Source organism: Bos taurus, chromosome 13 (assembly GCF_002263795.3).
Source record: "Bos taurus isolate L1 Dominette 01449 registration number 42190680 breed Hereford chromosome 13, ARS-UCD2.0, whole genome shotgun sequence".
Taxonomy (NCBI): Eukaryota; Metazoa; Chordata; class Mammalia; order Artiodactyla; family Bovidae; genus Bos; species Bos taurus.
The window spans coordinates 71,531,582-71,549,688 of record NC_037340.1 but is presented as its reverse complement, the minus strand read 5'-3'; the positions used below and the strand labels follow the sequence as shown (position 1 = coordinate 71,549,688).

Below are 18,107 nucleotides of genomic sequence, written 5' to 3'. Positions count from 1 at the left end.
TTTGGCAATCTTTTGTTCAGTTTCCATGATGACTTTGAATTTTCCTTTTTTTTTAATCATAATAATTTTTATTATTTTTCCTTAAGATTTTACTTTATTACTGCAGGAGATGGTAAGGAGAGACCCCAAATGCTTGGAACAAGTCTTGTTCATTAGAGGGCCAACAGTGTGGTTTCCTGTTTATTAAAAACTGTATTTCTGAAGTTGGGGGTTGATAGTGTGGAAGGAACACATGGTCTGCCTAGTAAATTCCAGGCAGATGAGGTTTAACATTTCCTTTTCCAGATTATAAAAAGCGTGTCACAAAGTGGTCGGCCACTTGAATATTTAAGTCCATTTCAGTTTCACAATGCTGGTGATAGTTTTATTGTTTTCAGTTCTGTTGGAAGGTTTCACCTTTTTCCAGTGTTTTCTTAGGCGTGGTGGTGCGGTTCTAAGAGAGATTGCTAGGAGGTGCCTGCCAGATTGTACTTCAAAGGGAATGTGACTCGGCCAAGGTCATTCAACCAGCTGGTGGCAAAACCACGCCTGTAATGCGGGCTCCTTTCTTCCAGGCAAATCCTCCATCTTCGAGACCACCTGCCGCTCTCGTCCTGTCAGCCTGAGCTACGATGTGGCTTAGAGAACTGTGGCTTTGTTAGAAGTTCATTTCTGTTCTGGGAGTTTTAGCCTGAGGGGCAGTCATGTTGGCAGGGGCTGTACTCATAGGATCCTATGTCTTGGGCCTTTTCAGATTAAAAACAAATGTGCTTAAAGCTAGAGGTGCCTGAGTGCTTGTTCTAAGATGAGATATGTGTTTATGTGTCTCTGACATGAACTCCTTGGCACTGGCAGGGCGGAGATGAGGCACCTTTAAGGTACTGGGTCTGTTTGTTGTGCCTGGGAATCTTAGTAACGACCCTGTTATCTTGTTTTGAAATGTTCCTTAAAGGCCATGTCCTTGATTGCTAGCAGAGTGCCTGCTTCTGTCTGTGGGTGCCTCTGTCTTTGTGAGATTAATTTATCCAGGGAACTGAAGTATCAACATGTGAAGGAAAGATTTGCACAGGGTTAATGATTTAACAGGTTGACAAGCTAGCACAGCTCAAACCACGGTTACCTAAGTCACTGTCAGCATCCCCAGGACCCTCAGAACCCTTCCTCCTGGTCGACTGACTCGATCACGACATCCAGGGAATATGAGCTTTCACTTCGTGGAGGCTCCTTTTATCCTCTGTCCTTAAAAACCTTTCCTTTCACATTTAATGCACATTTAACAGGCCATGATACATGGAGCCCAGCTGGCCACCACAGACAGATTTGCCAAAGCTTAGCTGTTCTGAGAGAGCCCACACCAACTATACTTAATGATAATATCCAGACCTCAATAAATGTTTTATCTACACAGTGACCCGTTTGGTGATTTATATGGGGCTGGACGCTATTATTAAGTTTAACTGACTATATGGAACCCTAAATTTTTTACTTTGTCATTAGATGTTAATATACATATAGAAACTGAGGACAGAAACTAATTTCTGTCAACCAGACCTAAATGTGTCTGAGGAATTTGCGGGCACAACATCGTGTAGCAGAGAAATGATAACCTTTGGGGAAAGGAAATAGAGAATCCACAAACACAGGGAGCTTGGATTGGATTCTTGTTCTGTTGGAATCTGTTTATCCATCTTTAAAATGAGAGTGATTAATTCCTGGATCCTGGGATGTCTGTTATGATTATGTGGGATTATGTGATGCCTGACAAGGAATAGCTGTTCAATAGGATCACTTAAAATTTTTTAAAAATTAATTACTTTTGGCTGCCCTAGGTCTTTGTTGCTGCATACAGACGTTCTCTAGTTGCAGCAGCAGCGGCTACTCTCTAGCTTCGGTGTGTAGGCTTCTCGTTGCGGTGGCTTCTCTCTGTTACCACGCGTGGGCTCTAGGCCCGCGAACTTCAGTAGTTGCAGTTCTTGGGCTCTAGAGCTCAGGCTCAGTGGTTGTGGCACATGGGCTTCCCACACCAGGGATCAAACTGCTGTCCTCTGCATTGCAAGGCAGGTTCTTAACCCCGGGACTACTAGGGAAGTCCCAAGGAACACTTTCTTTATCTGCCTTACGGATGTGTTTGTCAAGTGCCTACCATATTCAAAGCACGATGATATATGATGAGCCAGGGTGGGTACCTTACTTGCTTTATTTCTTGCCATGCTTTCCATGTCTGACTCTCCCTAGAACATAAACTTCCTGAATGAAGGACACACAACTTTTCATCCCTAGCTCCAAATCTGGTTCCTAGAATAATGTCTGGTACATACTAGATGCACAATTTAGGATTACTGAATGCCATTCAAGCATGGTTGTTCAGTTCCTCAATCATGTCCGACTCTTTGCAACCTCATGGACGGACTTCCCTGTCCGTGACTATCTCCCAGAGCTTATTAAAACTCATGTCCGTTGAGTCAATGATGCCATCCAACATCTCATCCTTTATTGCCCCCTTCTCCTCCTGCTCTCATTCTTTCCCAGCATCAGGGTCTCTTCCAAGGAGTCAGCTCTTCACATCAGGTGCACAAAGTATTGGAGTTTCAGCTTCAGCATCAGTCCTTCCAATGAATATTCAGGGTTGATTTCCTTTAGGATTGACTGCTTTGATCTCCTTGCAGTCCAGAGTTCGAAAGCGTCAATTCTTTGGCGCTCGCTGCTCAGCCTTCTTATGGTTCAACTCTCACATCCATACATGACCTCTGGAAAAACCATAGCTTTGTCTAGATGTACTTTTGTCGGCAAGGTGATGTCTCTGCTTTTTAATATGCTATGTAGATTTGTCATAGCTTTTCTTAGAAGAAGCAAGCGTCTTTTAATTACATAGCTGCAGTCACCATTCACAGTGATTTTGGAGCCCAAGAAAATAAAGGCTGTCGTTCAAGCATAGGTTAAATTAATTCAAAGGTAATAAGGAAGCACGAGAATTGCCAAACTGGAGGTCTATCATAATGTAAGAGACATGATGATAGAGTTGAGAGGGGTTGTGCTTTGGGGTCAAATTGAAGGTAGTTTGATTCCTGCCTCTGCCGTTTACAACCTGTGTAGCCTTGAGGAAGTTACTTAACCTTTCTGAACCTGATTCCAACTTTGCAGAATTGTACCTTGATTCCCAGAGAGCAACTCACAGGGCTGCTGTAAGAGAAATAAGGTAGAGCTTCTAATGATCCTGCCACTTTGTTATTCAGGATTATACAGAGTGAGCAGAGAGGGCTGATTTCTTCCAAAGTGAAACTTGGGAAAGCTTTGAATGTTTTCTCCCAGAGACTGTTGATGTAGTGGTTATGCGAGTCCACTCCTTGCGGGGCCAGTAGGAGCACCTGGCTGGGGCCTCCGCTGAGGTTCTCCAGGGTGTGTCAGTCTTGGAGCGGAGATCTACAGTGAGGCCAGAGGGGACACCAGGGGCCCGGAGAGAGCCGTGTGTGGACTACGTGACTCCTCCTGCCCTTGGACCATCAAGACAATGAGTGGAGACCCAGCTGGCTGACCTTTCAGGCCCTGTTGGACTGGGGCTTGGGATGTGTGGCTGTTTCTTTTTTCCTTTGAAAAAAATTTACGTGCTAAAAATAAGTGAGTTTTGGAAGAAGAGGTGTTTGGCAAGCCAGGTAATCCTGTAGTGACAGCAGTGTTAGTAGTGGCCACTGAGGGTTATGGCCCAGAGACCAAGACTGTGGCGTCCTACCTTGGTCTAGACCCCAGTCCAGCCATTGCTGAGCTGCGAGATTTGGGGCAGGTTGTTTAGCTAATTCTGAGTTTTATTGTGCATAAAGCATGGGTAGTAATAGCATCAGTGTCTGTGGGCTCCTTGAGGATTAAAAGAGAAAGCTCATGGCCATGGCCTAGCACCATGCACAGCACACGGTCAGCACTCAACAAAGGCCAGTTGCTGTCATTTCTGTTTCCACATCGAGGAAATGGAGGCACGAGATTTTCTCTAACCCGCCAGAGGTCAGAGAAAGTGCCAGAACCAACCTGGATGTCATCATTTGAGGCTGTCTTTCACTCCTGACACTTCTTTGTACTCAGTTCATTCATTCATGAGGCGTTTATTGAGTTTCCCTTAAGCTCTCAAGCATCAAAGTACCCAGGTCTTTGATACCTCCCGACGATTCAGTGGCAAAGAATACAGACATATGCTTCCTGCCCCCGTGGACTTAAACAGGTGGTGGGAAGACAGAAAATAAATAAGCAGATGAGTAGATAAAAAAATTCCAGAGTTCTTCAGAGGATGTGAATAACAACAGTGTCGAATAGAAGTAAGACAGTGTGGTAGAGGAGAATTGGGAAAGAGACGAGGTGGTTTCCCGTGGAGAGGCTTCTCTGAGAAGGCTGAGCCTGATGTTTGATGTGGAAGATACCCCGTGAATCACTGGGGCGAGAGTATTCCAGGCTAGGGGACTAGTGGTGGAAAGACCCTGAGGCCATCAAGAGCTGGTTTGGGCTTCCAAAGTCTTGAGAAGATGACTCAACTCCTGCCAGAAAGCAGTAGTCGCCCTTCCTTCTGTGTAGGGGAAACCTTTTCTCACCTTTCCCAGCTGATCTAAAGTTTCCCTGAAACAGGTTATGACCCTTGGCCAACCCTTTCTCTCCTGGCTCCCTCAAAAACAGAAATGCAAAAAAGACATCACCGTTGCATGAGAAAAGATGAAAGATGCTATTCTGACTTCTGAGTGGGCAGAGCGCTGGCCCGGGGCCAGGACAGCTGGCTGCAGTCCCAGCTCTCCACCCCCCTCTCTTTGCAGCCTTGTCCTTTTCATGCCTGTCTCCCCACCTGTAAGTTTCAGAGCTGGGCCAGGTGACCCCTTCCCTCCTGACATGTGGGAGAGCAGCAGAATCCCTGAATCCACTCAGGGGTTGTTGAGGGGAAATAAAAGCAGGTTTCCTGGGTTGGATGGGGCCGCCATCCAGGCTAGTGGGGCCTCCAGCTGGGTCTCCAGACTGGGCCATCTTCACGTTACCCAGAGATGCCCGGCCGCCCTCGCCCGCCCGCCGCCTCCTCTTCTTGGCAGGGTGAGCACTGACCTCGCACATGGTGCCTTCTTTCCTTCCTAGTTGTGATGCACGGCAGCATCTGCTGAGACATTACCCGGGGCACGGCAGACGGCTGTCTTCCCTGCTCTCTCCCGGAGCCTGGGAGGGCTGGCACACGGGAGGAGACATGGTTATGCCTACCATGTCCCACTGGGTTCTCTTCTTCCAGGACATTCACATGCACCAGACTGAGGCCTGTGGCAAACCCCGCAGGGAAGCTGGTCTGAGCAGAGGCTTTTATTTCCAGGGGACACCTGGCCCTCCTGTATCCCAGCAAACGTAGCTGGGTGACATGGTAGAGGACAGTCACTGTCTCCCAGTGTGTCAGAAATCGAGGTGCCCTCCAGGACAGTTTAATTTATTCCTTGATTACCTGGTCACAATCTCTGACCTGAGAGGTTAGGTGGTTCGCCCAAGGTCACACAGCAGTAAGTGGTCAGTGAAGCTGGGCTTATCACCCTAGGCACTGCTGATTCATACAGGAGGTGATGCACCAGCTCAGATAACTTCTTTAAAATATTTTGTTTGGAGATTATGATTTGAGCCTGGGCACATAGAACATAGCTATTTTCCCCATTTCTCGTTCATATGTTGGGATTAAATATTAATGTGTGTGCATGCGAGTCACTTCAGTCGTGTCTGACTCTCTTCGACCCTGTGGACTGCAGCCCACCAGGCTCCTCTGTTCATGGGATTCTCAAGGCAAGAATATTGGAGTGGGTTGCCATGCCTTCCTCTGGGGTATCTTCCCGACCCAGGGAATGAACCCAAGTCTCTTAACATCTCATGCATTGGCAGGTAGGTTCTTTACCACTAGGGCCACCATGTCTCAAATACTTACTTGGCACCTACCATGTGCCAGGCTCTGTTCCAAGTCTTTACAATTACTAAGTTTTCCCAATTCTGATCACAACCCACAAGAGATGAGCACTGTGATTTCCTCATTTTATAGATGGGGACATTGAGGTACATAGAGGTTAAATAACTTAGTCGAGGTCATACAGTTAATAAAAAAAAGTACCAGAGCTGGGGTGCTGGCTCCAGAGTCCATACCTTTAAGTCCTATGGATGCTGAGTTTCACTGGTCAAAGACCATCATCTGCTAGTCAGGATGGGCATGCTTTAGGGTCACAAATCTCCTTGAACTCTCCAGTTTACACTGGAGCCTGGGAAGGGCATGAAGGCATTGGATCAGCTTCTAGAAGGTCGCTGTTTCTGTTAGCGTTGTCTTTTTGTGCTCCACTGTGCTGTCTTGGAAGTCGGAACACGTCTCTGGTCTAAAAGGTACCCAGCAGCAAGTTCATTATTCTCCCTTGAAGTCCCTTTGCTAACTCCCACCTTTGTTGTTTTCCTGGATTTATTATAATGGGCCAAATTAACCTGAGTTGCCTCCCAGAGTCTCTGGGAGAAAGAACCAAATGAACAGATCAGACACTGTTTTCTGGGTCCTTGGGGAATGGCTGAGCCATCAGAGAGACATCATCTTATTTATAATACATTCAGTGTTCAAAGAGCTTTAAAACATTTTTTTTCCTATTAGGAGTATTGTTTCTATCTGTTGAGTCCATGAGTGTTTGACATTGGATGACTTTATAAAACATTCTACTAATTGGATTTGTTAAAGCAAATAAATCAAACACTAATTGGAACGTGCCCTGCCATTATTTTTGCTTACTGAATTAGATATAATGGTGTGAAGGCCTTCTTATCATATTTGTGCACTTATTTAAACACCCCCTTGGCACACACTTCTGCAAATTCAATTAGATATTCCAAAAAGGAATTCAATTTATGCCAGGCTGGTTTACATTCATTCCGGGGGCAAGACTCGCCTACCCATGATAGTCTGCCCACGATTAATAAGCCACTTAGATATCGCCCTGCCTTCAGAGACTCTTGTTGGCACGAGGGCAGCATCTTGATGACTTGGGGGGTGTGGGGCTTTATTGCTTGAATGTGTGTGTCCACAGAGCAGGGCTGGCTTCTTGGGTGTGTTACTTGTGCACTCGACCAGGGCCTGGCACTTGGAAGGGCCCTGTGCTTCGTCTGATGATCTGCAATGGTCATGTTGAAATTCTTCATAGTTTTTTAAGCAAATGGCTTTGTATTTTGGTTTTGTGCTGGCTCTCCCATGAACGTAGTAGCTGAGACCTCCCTGGTAGACTTTCTGGCTAAGAAGGGGGTCCTTGATTTGAGTCTTGGCTCTGCCCTCGATTGACTGGGTAATGTTGAGAATGTCACCTGCTCTCGCCTTGGTCTCCTTGTCTGTCAAGGAGGAGCACCAGTCCTTACCCATTGAGAACACGTGCTGTGATGTCGGTGAAGTGTTCCTGCATATGAACAAGTTCTGTTCTGAGAGCGCTGTTGTAAGCCCAACTTGTTCGTAAGTCCGACAAAGTTAGCCTAGGTACCCAACCAATACAATTTGCTATATAGTACTGTCAATTCTAAAGGAACTCGATCGTGTACATTCCCTGGAAGGACTGATGCTGAAGCTGAAGCTCCAATACTTTGGCCACGTTATTCGAAGAGCTGACTTATTAGAAAACGCCCTGATGCAGGGAAACATTGAAGGCAGGAGGAGAAAGGGGTCGACAGAGGTTGAGATGGTTGGATGGCATCACCGACTCATTGGACATGAGTTTGAGCAAGCTCCGGGATGTGGTGAAGGACAGGGAAGCCTGGTGTGCTGCAGTCCATGGGGTCTTGAAGAGTCAGGCATGACTGAGCAACGGAACAACAACGGCTGTGCTGTAATAGGTTTATAATACTTTTCACACAAGTAACATAAAAAAAAATATTTTTAATCTTAAAGTACCTTGAAAAGTACAGTAGTACAGTACAACTGCTGGCATACAGGGCCTGGCATCGAATGAACAGGCAGGAGGAGTCAGGGAAAGGAGGCGTGGGAGGTGGTAGAGCTGAAGAATGGTCAGCAGTAGGAGACTGGCAGGGATGGGCAAGGTGCCGTTTCACTCACACCTGACATTGATGGCAAGGTTCTGGTTCCTTGCTGGAACCAAATGCATGTTCACATCTTTGAAAGTTTGCAACTTGAAGGTTCAGCTGTTGGGGACTTAACTGTATTTAAATCCAGTAACCTCTGGTGCTTCTCTCAAGCCTTTATCCTACAGGCTGGGAATGTAGCTTCGAAAGGAAGACAGTGGATGACATGCCCCGCCCCTCTTCCACTTCCTGCAGGAAAGAAGAAACGTTCTACAACTGAGAAATGGGAAGGAGGTGTCAAAAGCACATGACATCAAACACTGAAAGGGTGCAAACACGGTACTTTTCTGTGACCGTGTTAAAATTGTAGAATTTTACAGGATCAAAGCAGAGGTTAGCCAGCTAGAGCCTCCAGGCCACTTCTGGACCTTCACTGATTTTGTACTCCATCCGCAAAGGAAGATGGGTTTTTACATTTTTAAATGGTTAGACAAATCAGAAGAAGAATACTATTTTGTGACATGTGGAAATCATAGGAAATTCAAAGTGCAGTGTCAGTAAATCCAGTCTGATTAGCAAACAACTCTGCCCATCTTCCTGTGTGACTTGTGGCTGCTTCTGCTACAATGGCACTGCCAAGTCTCAGTGACAGAGACCAAGGGGCCTTCCGTGGTGGGCAGAATACCAAATTGGTCCCCAAGGTTAATGGCCCCTGGTATTTGTGTCTTGTTTAATCCCTGTCCTTTGGGAGGGACTGGGATAGGATAGATTTCACCCTTTTCTAGATTTTTTTTTTTTTTTTGATGTGGATCATTTTTAGAGTCTTTATTGAATTTGTTATAATATTGCTTCTGTTTTGTATTTTGGGTTTTTGGCTGGAAAGCATGAGGGGACTTAGCTTCCCAGTCTAGGATCGAACCTGCACCCCCTGCCTTGGAAGGCAAAGTCTGAACCACTGGACCACCAGAGAAGTCCCAGATCTCACTCTTACGATTAGGTTATGTCAGTGACCAAGGTGAAGGGATTTCACAGATATAATTAAGGTCCCAAGTTGGCTGACTTTAATAAAAAAGGAGATGATCTGGTTTGGGTGGGCCTGACTGAATCAGATGAGCCCTTAAATAGGATGGAGCCTTGCTCAGGAAGAGAGTAGAGAGGATTTATGGCAGGAACTGTGGGTGGCTTCTAGGAACTGAGAGCCACACTTTCATGATGACCCCCAGAGGGCAGGAATGAAAGTGTTAGTCACTCAGTCATTCGGACTCTTTGCAACCCCCATAGCCCAACAGGTTCCTCTGTCCCTGGGCTTCTCCAGGCAAGAATACTGAAGTGGGTAGCCATTCTCTTCTCTAGAAGCCCTGATGCTATAATTATTACAAGGAACTGAATTCTGCCAAACACCCTGCAAAAGTTGACCTGGACTCCAGAAGGGAAATCGGGTCTCCTGTTACTGTGACCTCAGCCTTGTGAGGCCCTGATAAGGTGCACCCTGGCCTTCACTTCTTACCTGTGGAAACCAGAAGATAAGAAAATCAATGGGTTTTGTTTTGAGTTTGTGATAACATGTTGGTAGCAAGAAAAAACCAATACACCTGCAAGGTGAACAACTTTACTGTCTGACCCTCTATAGAAAAAGATGGTTGACCCTTGTCTTAGGAAGTGGGGTTGGTAAGACTGAACTTTCATGCGTGTGTGTGTGCATGCTCTGTCATGTCCAACTCTGCAACCCCATGGACTGTAACCTGACAGGCTCCTCTGTCCATGGAATTTTCTAGGCTAATACTGGAGTGGGTTGCCATTTCCTCCTCCAGGGGATCTTCCCGATCCAGGGTTCAAACCCTCTTGCATCTTCTGCGTTGGCAGGCAGATTCTTTACCACTGCACCATCTGGAAAGCCCACTTCCATGCATAAACATACATATATAAGTATTAAAAAATGTGTATATATTTATATACATACTTACATAGCTCAAGTACAGTGCCTCGCATGGAGCAGAAGCCCTGGAAACCTTTAGTTTCTCTTGGGAACTCAATTCTGTTCAAGAATACATAGGATCATATCTGAGAAATGCAGAGGCAGACACATTTATATTTTTATTGAATTTCTATTCCTCTCATTTTCAAAAGAGGAGCTCATGTTTAAAAAAAAATCCTGATTGGCACTATAAACTTTATTTATGCTTTAATGTATCTTGAAGTATGTATCTTGCACTATTTTTACTTCCCTTACAGATGCCGATATGCTATACATTACCAAACCCAAATGGATTTTCAAAATCCAATTTCCTTGCTACCATTTTCCATTTCTCTGTTGACTTTTTATGCTTAACTCACATCAGAGCATCTGGGGCCTTTGCTACATTTTGACCTCAACCTGTCCAGGGAAATAGCTTCTCTGTCCCGATGTAGGGAGATACTGCTGAGTCCTCAGCTTATGGCCATATCCACAGTTATCTGGGTCTTCTCCCAGCTGGGACATGTGCTTTGGAGACTGAGCCCAATTCTAGGGGTGAGGGTAGGTTTAGGAGACTTTTTTTTCTTCCAAATTGATAGTGCTGAGTGGGGCTGCTTTAAAACAGAGCAAGCTGAGCATCCAGATGACTGTCTTTTGGGAATCTCTCCAGTTGTAAGCCTTCCCCAAGTAGCCTGCCATAGACACCTGTGGTCTGGAGCCTCTTCAGCAGGTGTTACGGTGCCAAGGAATTCCACCAAGAGAGGTAAATATAATTTGTGAAAGAGGAGGAGGAGCTGCAGTAAGACTTAGGATCATGGGTCTGAATACTTCATGCTGAGGATCCACAGAAAGCTAGCCTTCTTTCCCTTCTCCTCCTTACCAGAGGTTCTCAGTAGCCAGTCCTGGTGCCGTGAAGTGGCTCTGCATCTCTGTGGCTCCTGAGAGTTTCTGGGTCTCTCTGAGTCTTTGGAATCCTTAACTTTGACCACTGGAAGGTTCCTTTGTGATTGATCTTGCACACCAGAAAATGAAGGCCCAAAAAGGAAGAAAGGAGGTGAGCTGAAAAGGCCGTACCCACTGGCAGTGTAGACTGCTGCCAGAGTGTATAATCTGAAGCTCATAACCACTCTTATTTCTCAATGTGTTGTCTGAGAGGAAGAAAATCCAGGGAGAATTGCTTATAAAACATGAATCAAACGTGTTTTCCCCTCCCGAATACCTTTCAAAACTTATCTCTGGGTCAAGTCAGGTCGACAGGGAGCTAGTCTCTAGACTGTACCATATTGGGTTCCAGTGAGTTGCTTTTCCTGAATTGTATGTTTGGTTGATGCTATTAGTTTATATTGAGAGTGATTGTGAGAAATAGTCTCATGAAATTGACCACACACCTCTTGCATGGATGTTGTTTCAGATATTGTGCATTGTGGGATGGTTGATTTCTGTTACCAGTACCCCTGTGGAGAAGTTCTTGTGTGATCTAGGCACCTGGAATGATTGTAATTTACCAGAGCTATTTGGCTTTTATTGTCTGAACACAGAGTATCCAGTAACTGAGCAGATTGTCCTTTTTCTGCTGGCATCTGGAAGCTCAGAGTCAAATAGGTGACTCCCTTTCAACAGGTGGACTTGTAGGAAATGGCGGTGTGGACTTGCAACTCTCTTCTTCTGTCCTGCCTGTCTTTCTTCTCCTGCCTTCAGTTTGCTTTTTGCTATCTCGTGCTGTATTTCCTGCTTCTGTGTTTGTCCATCATCTGTGGCTGGACTAGAGTTGTGACCTCAGCAGGTTGTTTAACCCCTTAATGCATCAGTTACTTTACACTTAAAGTAAGGATTAAAAATTTACTTCACAAAGTCGTGAGGATTAAGTGAAAACAAAGGTGACCTCAGCAGTTTTCTGTGATCAGTGCCTAGTATATTACCTGACACAGAGCAAATGCTCAGCAGAGCATGCTTCTTATATTAGTCAGCATATGCAAGGCTCCATGTGGTAACAAATAAACCCTAAGATGTCAGTGGCGTTAAGACTAGAAAAGTTGGCATTTTGCGCCTGAAGTGTCGAACAACAATATTATTGATCAGGTGACTGGGTGACTCTCTTTCAGTGAGTGTTTCAGGGATCTAGACATCTCTCTTCCTTTGATGCCACTGTCTTCAAGTACACCTTTGAAAGTCTTTGTAGTAGGGCAGGTGAGAAGGATTGTTGGTAAGAGATTACTTTTATGGACTAGTGTGGCACATGTGGCGATCACTTTATGATACATTTTCAGGGTTTACCACGTTGTCTTCCCCGTATGCAAAGTGGCCTGGAAATGTAGAGTTCTCACATGTCTAAGAGAGAAGATCTCAACAGTTTCCCATAGGCCTACCATCCTCTTGGCTGTATGCTCCTCTAAAGACCTGGAGGCTGATCTCCATTTAGGATGATCAGTCAGCTCTTCCAGTGAATGCTTAAGATGCTGCAGGCTCCCCACTCACCATCAAGCACATCGGCATCTGGATGCTGTTGGTGGCATTGACTTTGTTCATTTATCTCCCACAGGCTGGACTTTGGTGAGTCAGGAGTTGTGTAAGGATGGGAAGGGACGGCCCTTCCTGAGCAGTTGGAACTGTTGCTGCTACCCTTTTCTAGGTTTCAAATGGAGTGTGTTATGTCTCATATCTGTGGCATTCACTCTGCTGTTTTGGTTAGCTGAGGTCTATAGAGGGAGTGGTTTGGAAAGGCTAGTTTGGAATTTGTCAGACAGGCAGCATGGGGAAGGAGCTTTCTAGGTAGAAGTGGTGAGTGTGAGACCAGAAAGAGCAGGTGGTGTATGGGGGCTGTTATCGGCTCACTGTTCCTGAAATGTAGCTTGGGGTCTGTCTGGTATCCCACTCACAGTTTTAAAAAATGTTCTTTATTGCGGTAAAAGTCACATAATATAAAAAAATCCTATTTTAACCATATGTAACTGTACACTTCAGTGGCACTAAGCACATTCACATCACTCTGTAACTCTCACCATCATCCATCACCTTAAGTTTTCATCTTCCTAAACTGAAACCTTGTCCCCACTAAGCACTAACCCCATCCTCCCTACTCCCCTGGCCCTTGGCATCTATCGATGTACTTTCTGACTCGATGAATTTGACTTTTCTTAGTACCTCGTGTAAAACAGTCTGACACAACTGAGCGATGAAACCACCACCACCAGGTACCTCGTATAAGTGGAATCGGACAGTGTTTGTCTGTAACAGTATGAAAAGGCAAAATGATAGGATACTGAAAGAGGAACTCCCCAGGTCAGTAGGTGCCCAATGTGCTACTGGAAATCAGTGGAGAAATAATGAGATGGCTGGATGGCATCACCGACTCGATGGACGTGAGTCTGAGTGAACTCCAGGAGTTGGTGATGAACAGGGAGGCCTGGCGTGCTGCGATTCATGGGGTCGCAAAGAGTCGGACATGACTGAGCAACTGAACTGAACTGAATGTATATTGCAATGCATTTTTAAGGTTAACTTATCAAACAGATTGTACCTTCTTTTTAAAATTTTTTATTTATTAAAAAAATTTTTGGTTCATTTGTTGTTGTTTAGTCGCTAAGTTGTGTCTGACTCTTTTGGGACCCCACGGACTGTAGCCCCCCAGGCTCCTCTGTCCATGGGATTCTCCTGTCCAAGGATTGCCATGCCCTTCTCCAGGGGATCTTCCTGAGCCAGGGATCGAACCCACAACTTCTGCACTGGCAGGTGGTTTCTTTACCATTGAGCCACCAGGGAAGCCCACTGGTTTATTTAGTCAACAGATGCTCCTTTAGCCCCTCCTCTATGCCAGCGCCATTTCCCAGCCAGTCTAAAGCTTACTGCCTAGTGGCAGCTGGTTGACTGCCCCTGTCCTTGCCTTTCAGAGGTCACCCTTCTTCACTCTGTCTGGGATGCAGTCTCCTCTGCTGTCTGCCCCTGACCTTCCCTGTTATCTCTTAAGACTTCCATCTTTGTCTGTTGACCCATATCCATCCACATTGTCCATCCGTTCTTCCCTTAGTTCCCCAAAGCACAGTGACACGGCTGCTGTTTGTAGCCAGCTCTCACTGAGGGCTTGGAGGGACTTGACACTACAGGGCAGGGAACTGTTGCCAATTTCTGGTCAGAAAGGCTTCCTGGACCACAGCAACCTGGGAGCCCCTCAGGCAACCCAGTGCCAGCCTTCATAGCACATTTGGAAATGCAGTTACTTACTAGTTTGCCTATTTACTGTCTGCCTCACTCATTCTAGTGATGGCACACCTCTTATAAACCACTGTATAGATAGCACCTTGTTCTCTGCTCGATCTACCCTAAAAGCTCGATTAAATAATTGTGAATGAAAGAATGAATACATGGAAGCAAACAGAAATTTTAGTTTCTACCAGTGCGTCCGTCATTTCCCATCACAGGAAATTTCTCATTGTCTCTCACCGTCTGTAGGTGTCTGCTTTACATTATGTTCCTTGGACCTCTGTCTCCCTCCCTTTTCCTTCTCTCTCTAGGTGTCGATCCTGCAAATTCCTGTCACTGTCTCGTGCAGAGCTATTTAAAACTCTGAACTCAAGCCCCAGACTTGCACTACCAAAATAGATTCAGCCCTCCTTTGTCCAGCCCGACTTGTTGGGGCTGCTAAAGACTGGCTCTTCCAGATTTCCATACTCAGAAAAAAAGGGAGTGGAGAGAGCTTTGCCCTCGTAGGTTTACTTTAGCAGTGTTGTGACTGTATTCTGTATCAGATCTGTCAACAGGCCTTCCACTACCATTAAGCAGAGGAAACCCCAGGTCTGGGTCCTGAAGAAGGGTTTTGACCTTTGTTGCTGATGGAGAAGAGGGAATGATATTACATGAGGCTGCAGACACAGGCAGGGGTTATTAAGGGATGGTTTCTGTATGTGGATCAGAACCACAGATGTGGTTTGGATGTGTGATAGGGGAACCAGTGGCTGTTTAAGGAAGGGAGGTGATGGTGTGATGAGGTCTGAGCAGTAAGGAGACAAGAGGGGGCATTGGAAATGTGGACCAGCTCAGTCCTGGTGGTCTCTCTCCTTCTCTGTACATCCTGCCAGCTCACCCTGGAGTGCTCTTCCTCCTGCTCTGTGCTGGTGGAGATGCTCCTAAACTTCAAAGCCCTGATTATTTCTCCCCTTCTACCTCCCCTTCTACCTCCCATTCCAGAATATAGTCACCTTTTGCTTCTCTGTTCAGACCAGCATTTCCTGGTTGCAGCCCCTGTTCTATACATCACATCTCTCAGTGTCACCTGGAGGGAACTTTGAGCCCAGAGCATGTGCTCAATCCAGTTTACACAACTCATTGTAAAGTGCTGGTGGTGGATGGCTTGGACTTTTAGGGAGAAGCTTTAAATACTGCCAGCCTTGACTTCATTATCTTCCTGGGGCACAGTTGTCTAATTCTGTACAAATTTGATTTTTACTCCACAAAAACTGCTCTTATAGGGAGGGAGGTGGGTGCTGAGAATTTTTGCTGTGCCAGTTACTTTTCGTATATTACTCCATTTTATCCTCCTAATATTTCTGCCAAGTGGATCTTCCCCTCCGTATTCCAGGTAAGGAAACTGAGACGGATGGTGAAGCATCTGGTCCAGGCTGACCCGGCTTTGCAAAGCTGAGATCCGTGTCTCGTTTTGCAGGACTCCAAAGCTGGTGCTCAGCCCGCTGCCTTGCAGCATCTCTCCACGTTGGAGGAAGCAATTACAGAGGCATGCCCTGGCATTCATTTTTTCTGCTTAGATGGAGACGTTGCTGTTTACTTTCTCAGGAAGGAAGATTGAAATCAATGTAACTAGCCTTATTAACTTTTTTAAATAGGGGGCTTGCAGATGCCACTGTCTTTCCTTAGAGCACCAAAGCAAATAAAAAAATCCAGTTTGCTTGCCTTTAGGAAAAGAAAATCTCCTCCAGAGTTTAAAATTCAGAGCTGTAAATGAAGAGCCACTGAGACGGGGGTAACGAACCAAGCCTCAAACATAAGGATATATTTACCCATGTCTCTTTTGTCTGCAGGTGGCTGTTCCTTTGATGAGCACTACAGCAACTGTGGTTATAGCGTGGCCCTGGGGACCAGTGGGTTTACCTGGGAGCAGATTAACACATGGGAAAAACCAACGCTGGACCCAGCGGTGCCTACAGGTACGTGACCAACTGTGCTTGAGGCTCTGATGGGGGTGGTAGCTTTTACAATGACTCATGGAGAAGAATTTTATTCTGGGTTGAGCTGTTGGGAGGGCAGTAGGTAACTCTGTTGGTAGTAAGTTCACCACCCCCAGAGGTACGCAAACCAAGGCTGAGTGCATTCTTAAGGGTATGGTAAAAGTCATGTATCATCTGGATTCAGGAAACTCTTAGATTTCTTTGAGCTTTGAGATTCCAAACTTGAGCTACAAGTGGGGCATCCTTGAATTTTGTCTGGGAGTCTGAGTCATAGGACTTTAGGGGAGAAACACTTCACCATAATTTGAGGTCATTTCTTTCCTCCTGGACTACACAGACACAGCTTGTAAATATACAGGAAGACTTCTACAGTCCAACTATTACTGATAAAGTTGATGTCCCAACATCCTGAATGCCAAATTTATTCTTTACCAAGGGGACTGAAGGCCTACTATGCATATCTGATGAATACCTGCATGAAGCAAGCCTGTAAGAGTTATAGCCAGTGTATTCCAGGGAAGGTGTGCCTGGAGGAAATGCTTTTGTTCTAGTTGGGCCTTCAGAGGATTGGATGATGCTCATCTACACTGGGGCGTGCTGTTTGCTTTATTCAGGTGTCCAACTCAAATGCTAGTCAATTCTGGAACCCCTGCCTTAGACACACCCAGAAATAATGCCTTACCAGCTATTGGGACATCTCTTAGTCCAGTCAAGTTGACACACGGAATTAACCATCACACCGTGAATGGCCTCAGCTTTCCCCAGAACTTCAGTTGCCATCAGACATCCCTTAGGAACTTGATGTACGTGACCCACTGCACAGCTGCCTTGTCTTCTCAGCTGCTCTGAGAGACAGCTTTGCCAGGATGTCATTAAGCTGGAGACAGAAAGGTATGCAGAGATGTCCAGCTGAGGGTGTGACCAGCGTGACCATATTGACTCTGAGTTTGGCTCCAAAGCAGGAGGCTTATATCTTGGCTCTGTCTTTCCTATTGAGGACATCAGTTGCTTGTGTATCTTTCTCCCGAATATAGTCATAACCCCTCAGGTATCATAAAGCTGTGACATGGTATAAAACTGAGCTTTTCAGATGTGGTAGGATCCTACTTTACATGAGCAGAATGACCAAAACTGCACAAGATGGTTAGTAAGGTGACCATGGGACAACCTCTGTGCCTGTTGTCCCATCATAATTTTTTAAACTGCAGACTTTTACTCTCAGAAATGTCTTCGTTTATGTAATAGAATCACTCTTTCCATTAGGAACACCAGGAGTGTAGCATGCTTATGCTGAAGGTTACTTACCACATCTTCTGTGCTCTGTGTGGCCATCCTTCTTGATGTTGGTCAAATAAATTCAGATCTTATGAAAAGTTAAAGTGTTAGGCGCTCAGTCTTGTCTGACTCTTTGCTTCTGGATGGACTGTAATCCACCAGGCTTCTCTGTCAGTGGAATTCTCCAGGTAAAAATACTGGAGTGGGTAGCCATTCACCTCTCCAGGGGATCTTCCTGGCCCAGGGGTTGATCCCAGGTCTCCTGAATTGCCGGCAGATTCTGTACTGTCTTAGCCACCAGGGAGCCCTCAGATCTTACAGTGCACATGTGTATGTGCTGTGTGTGTGCATGTGTTGTGTGTGTATTTGCACACACGCAGGCTCTTCTGGCTCATCCTTAGACCACTAGATGCCCTGCAGGGTCATGCAGGCTCTCCAGACTCAACATCTCCCAAATTGAACTCTTAATTCTTCTCCATCTTGTCTTTAGTGCTTTAGTGCTCCTTGTCTGAAAAGGCCACTTCATCACTCTGGTGCTGATTCAGAAACCCAGGGGTCACACTTCTCCCTTCCCTCTCTCTGCCTCCCTCTCCTTGTCAATCACTCCATCCTACCCCTTCACCTCCTGAGCCCATCTCAGGTCTGCTCACATCTCTCCCTCTCTGCCACCACTGCCCTGGTGCCATGCCATCCACCCTCAC

At 45.8% G+C, this 18,107-nt stretch overlaps 1 protein-coding gene across 12 annotated transcripts in view; it reads left to right on the top strand.

Annotated features, from left to right (window-relative positions):
• The window catches only part of PTPRT (protein tyrosine phosphatase receptor type T), a 1,155,533-nt gene that overhangs the window by 303,164 nt on the left and 834,262 nt on the right, over positions 1–18,107 (top strand). For all 12 annotated transcript variants that reach the window (XM_025001262.2, XM_025001258.2, XM_025001261.2 and 9 more), the window contains exon 2: positions 15,985–16,110. In XM_025001262.2, coding sequence (XP_024857030.1) covers positions 15,985–16,110 — 126 coding nt within the window. The remainder of the gene's footprint in view (positions 1–15,984; positions 16,111–18,107) is intronic.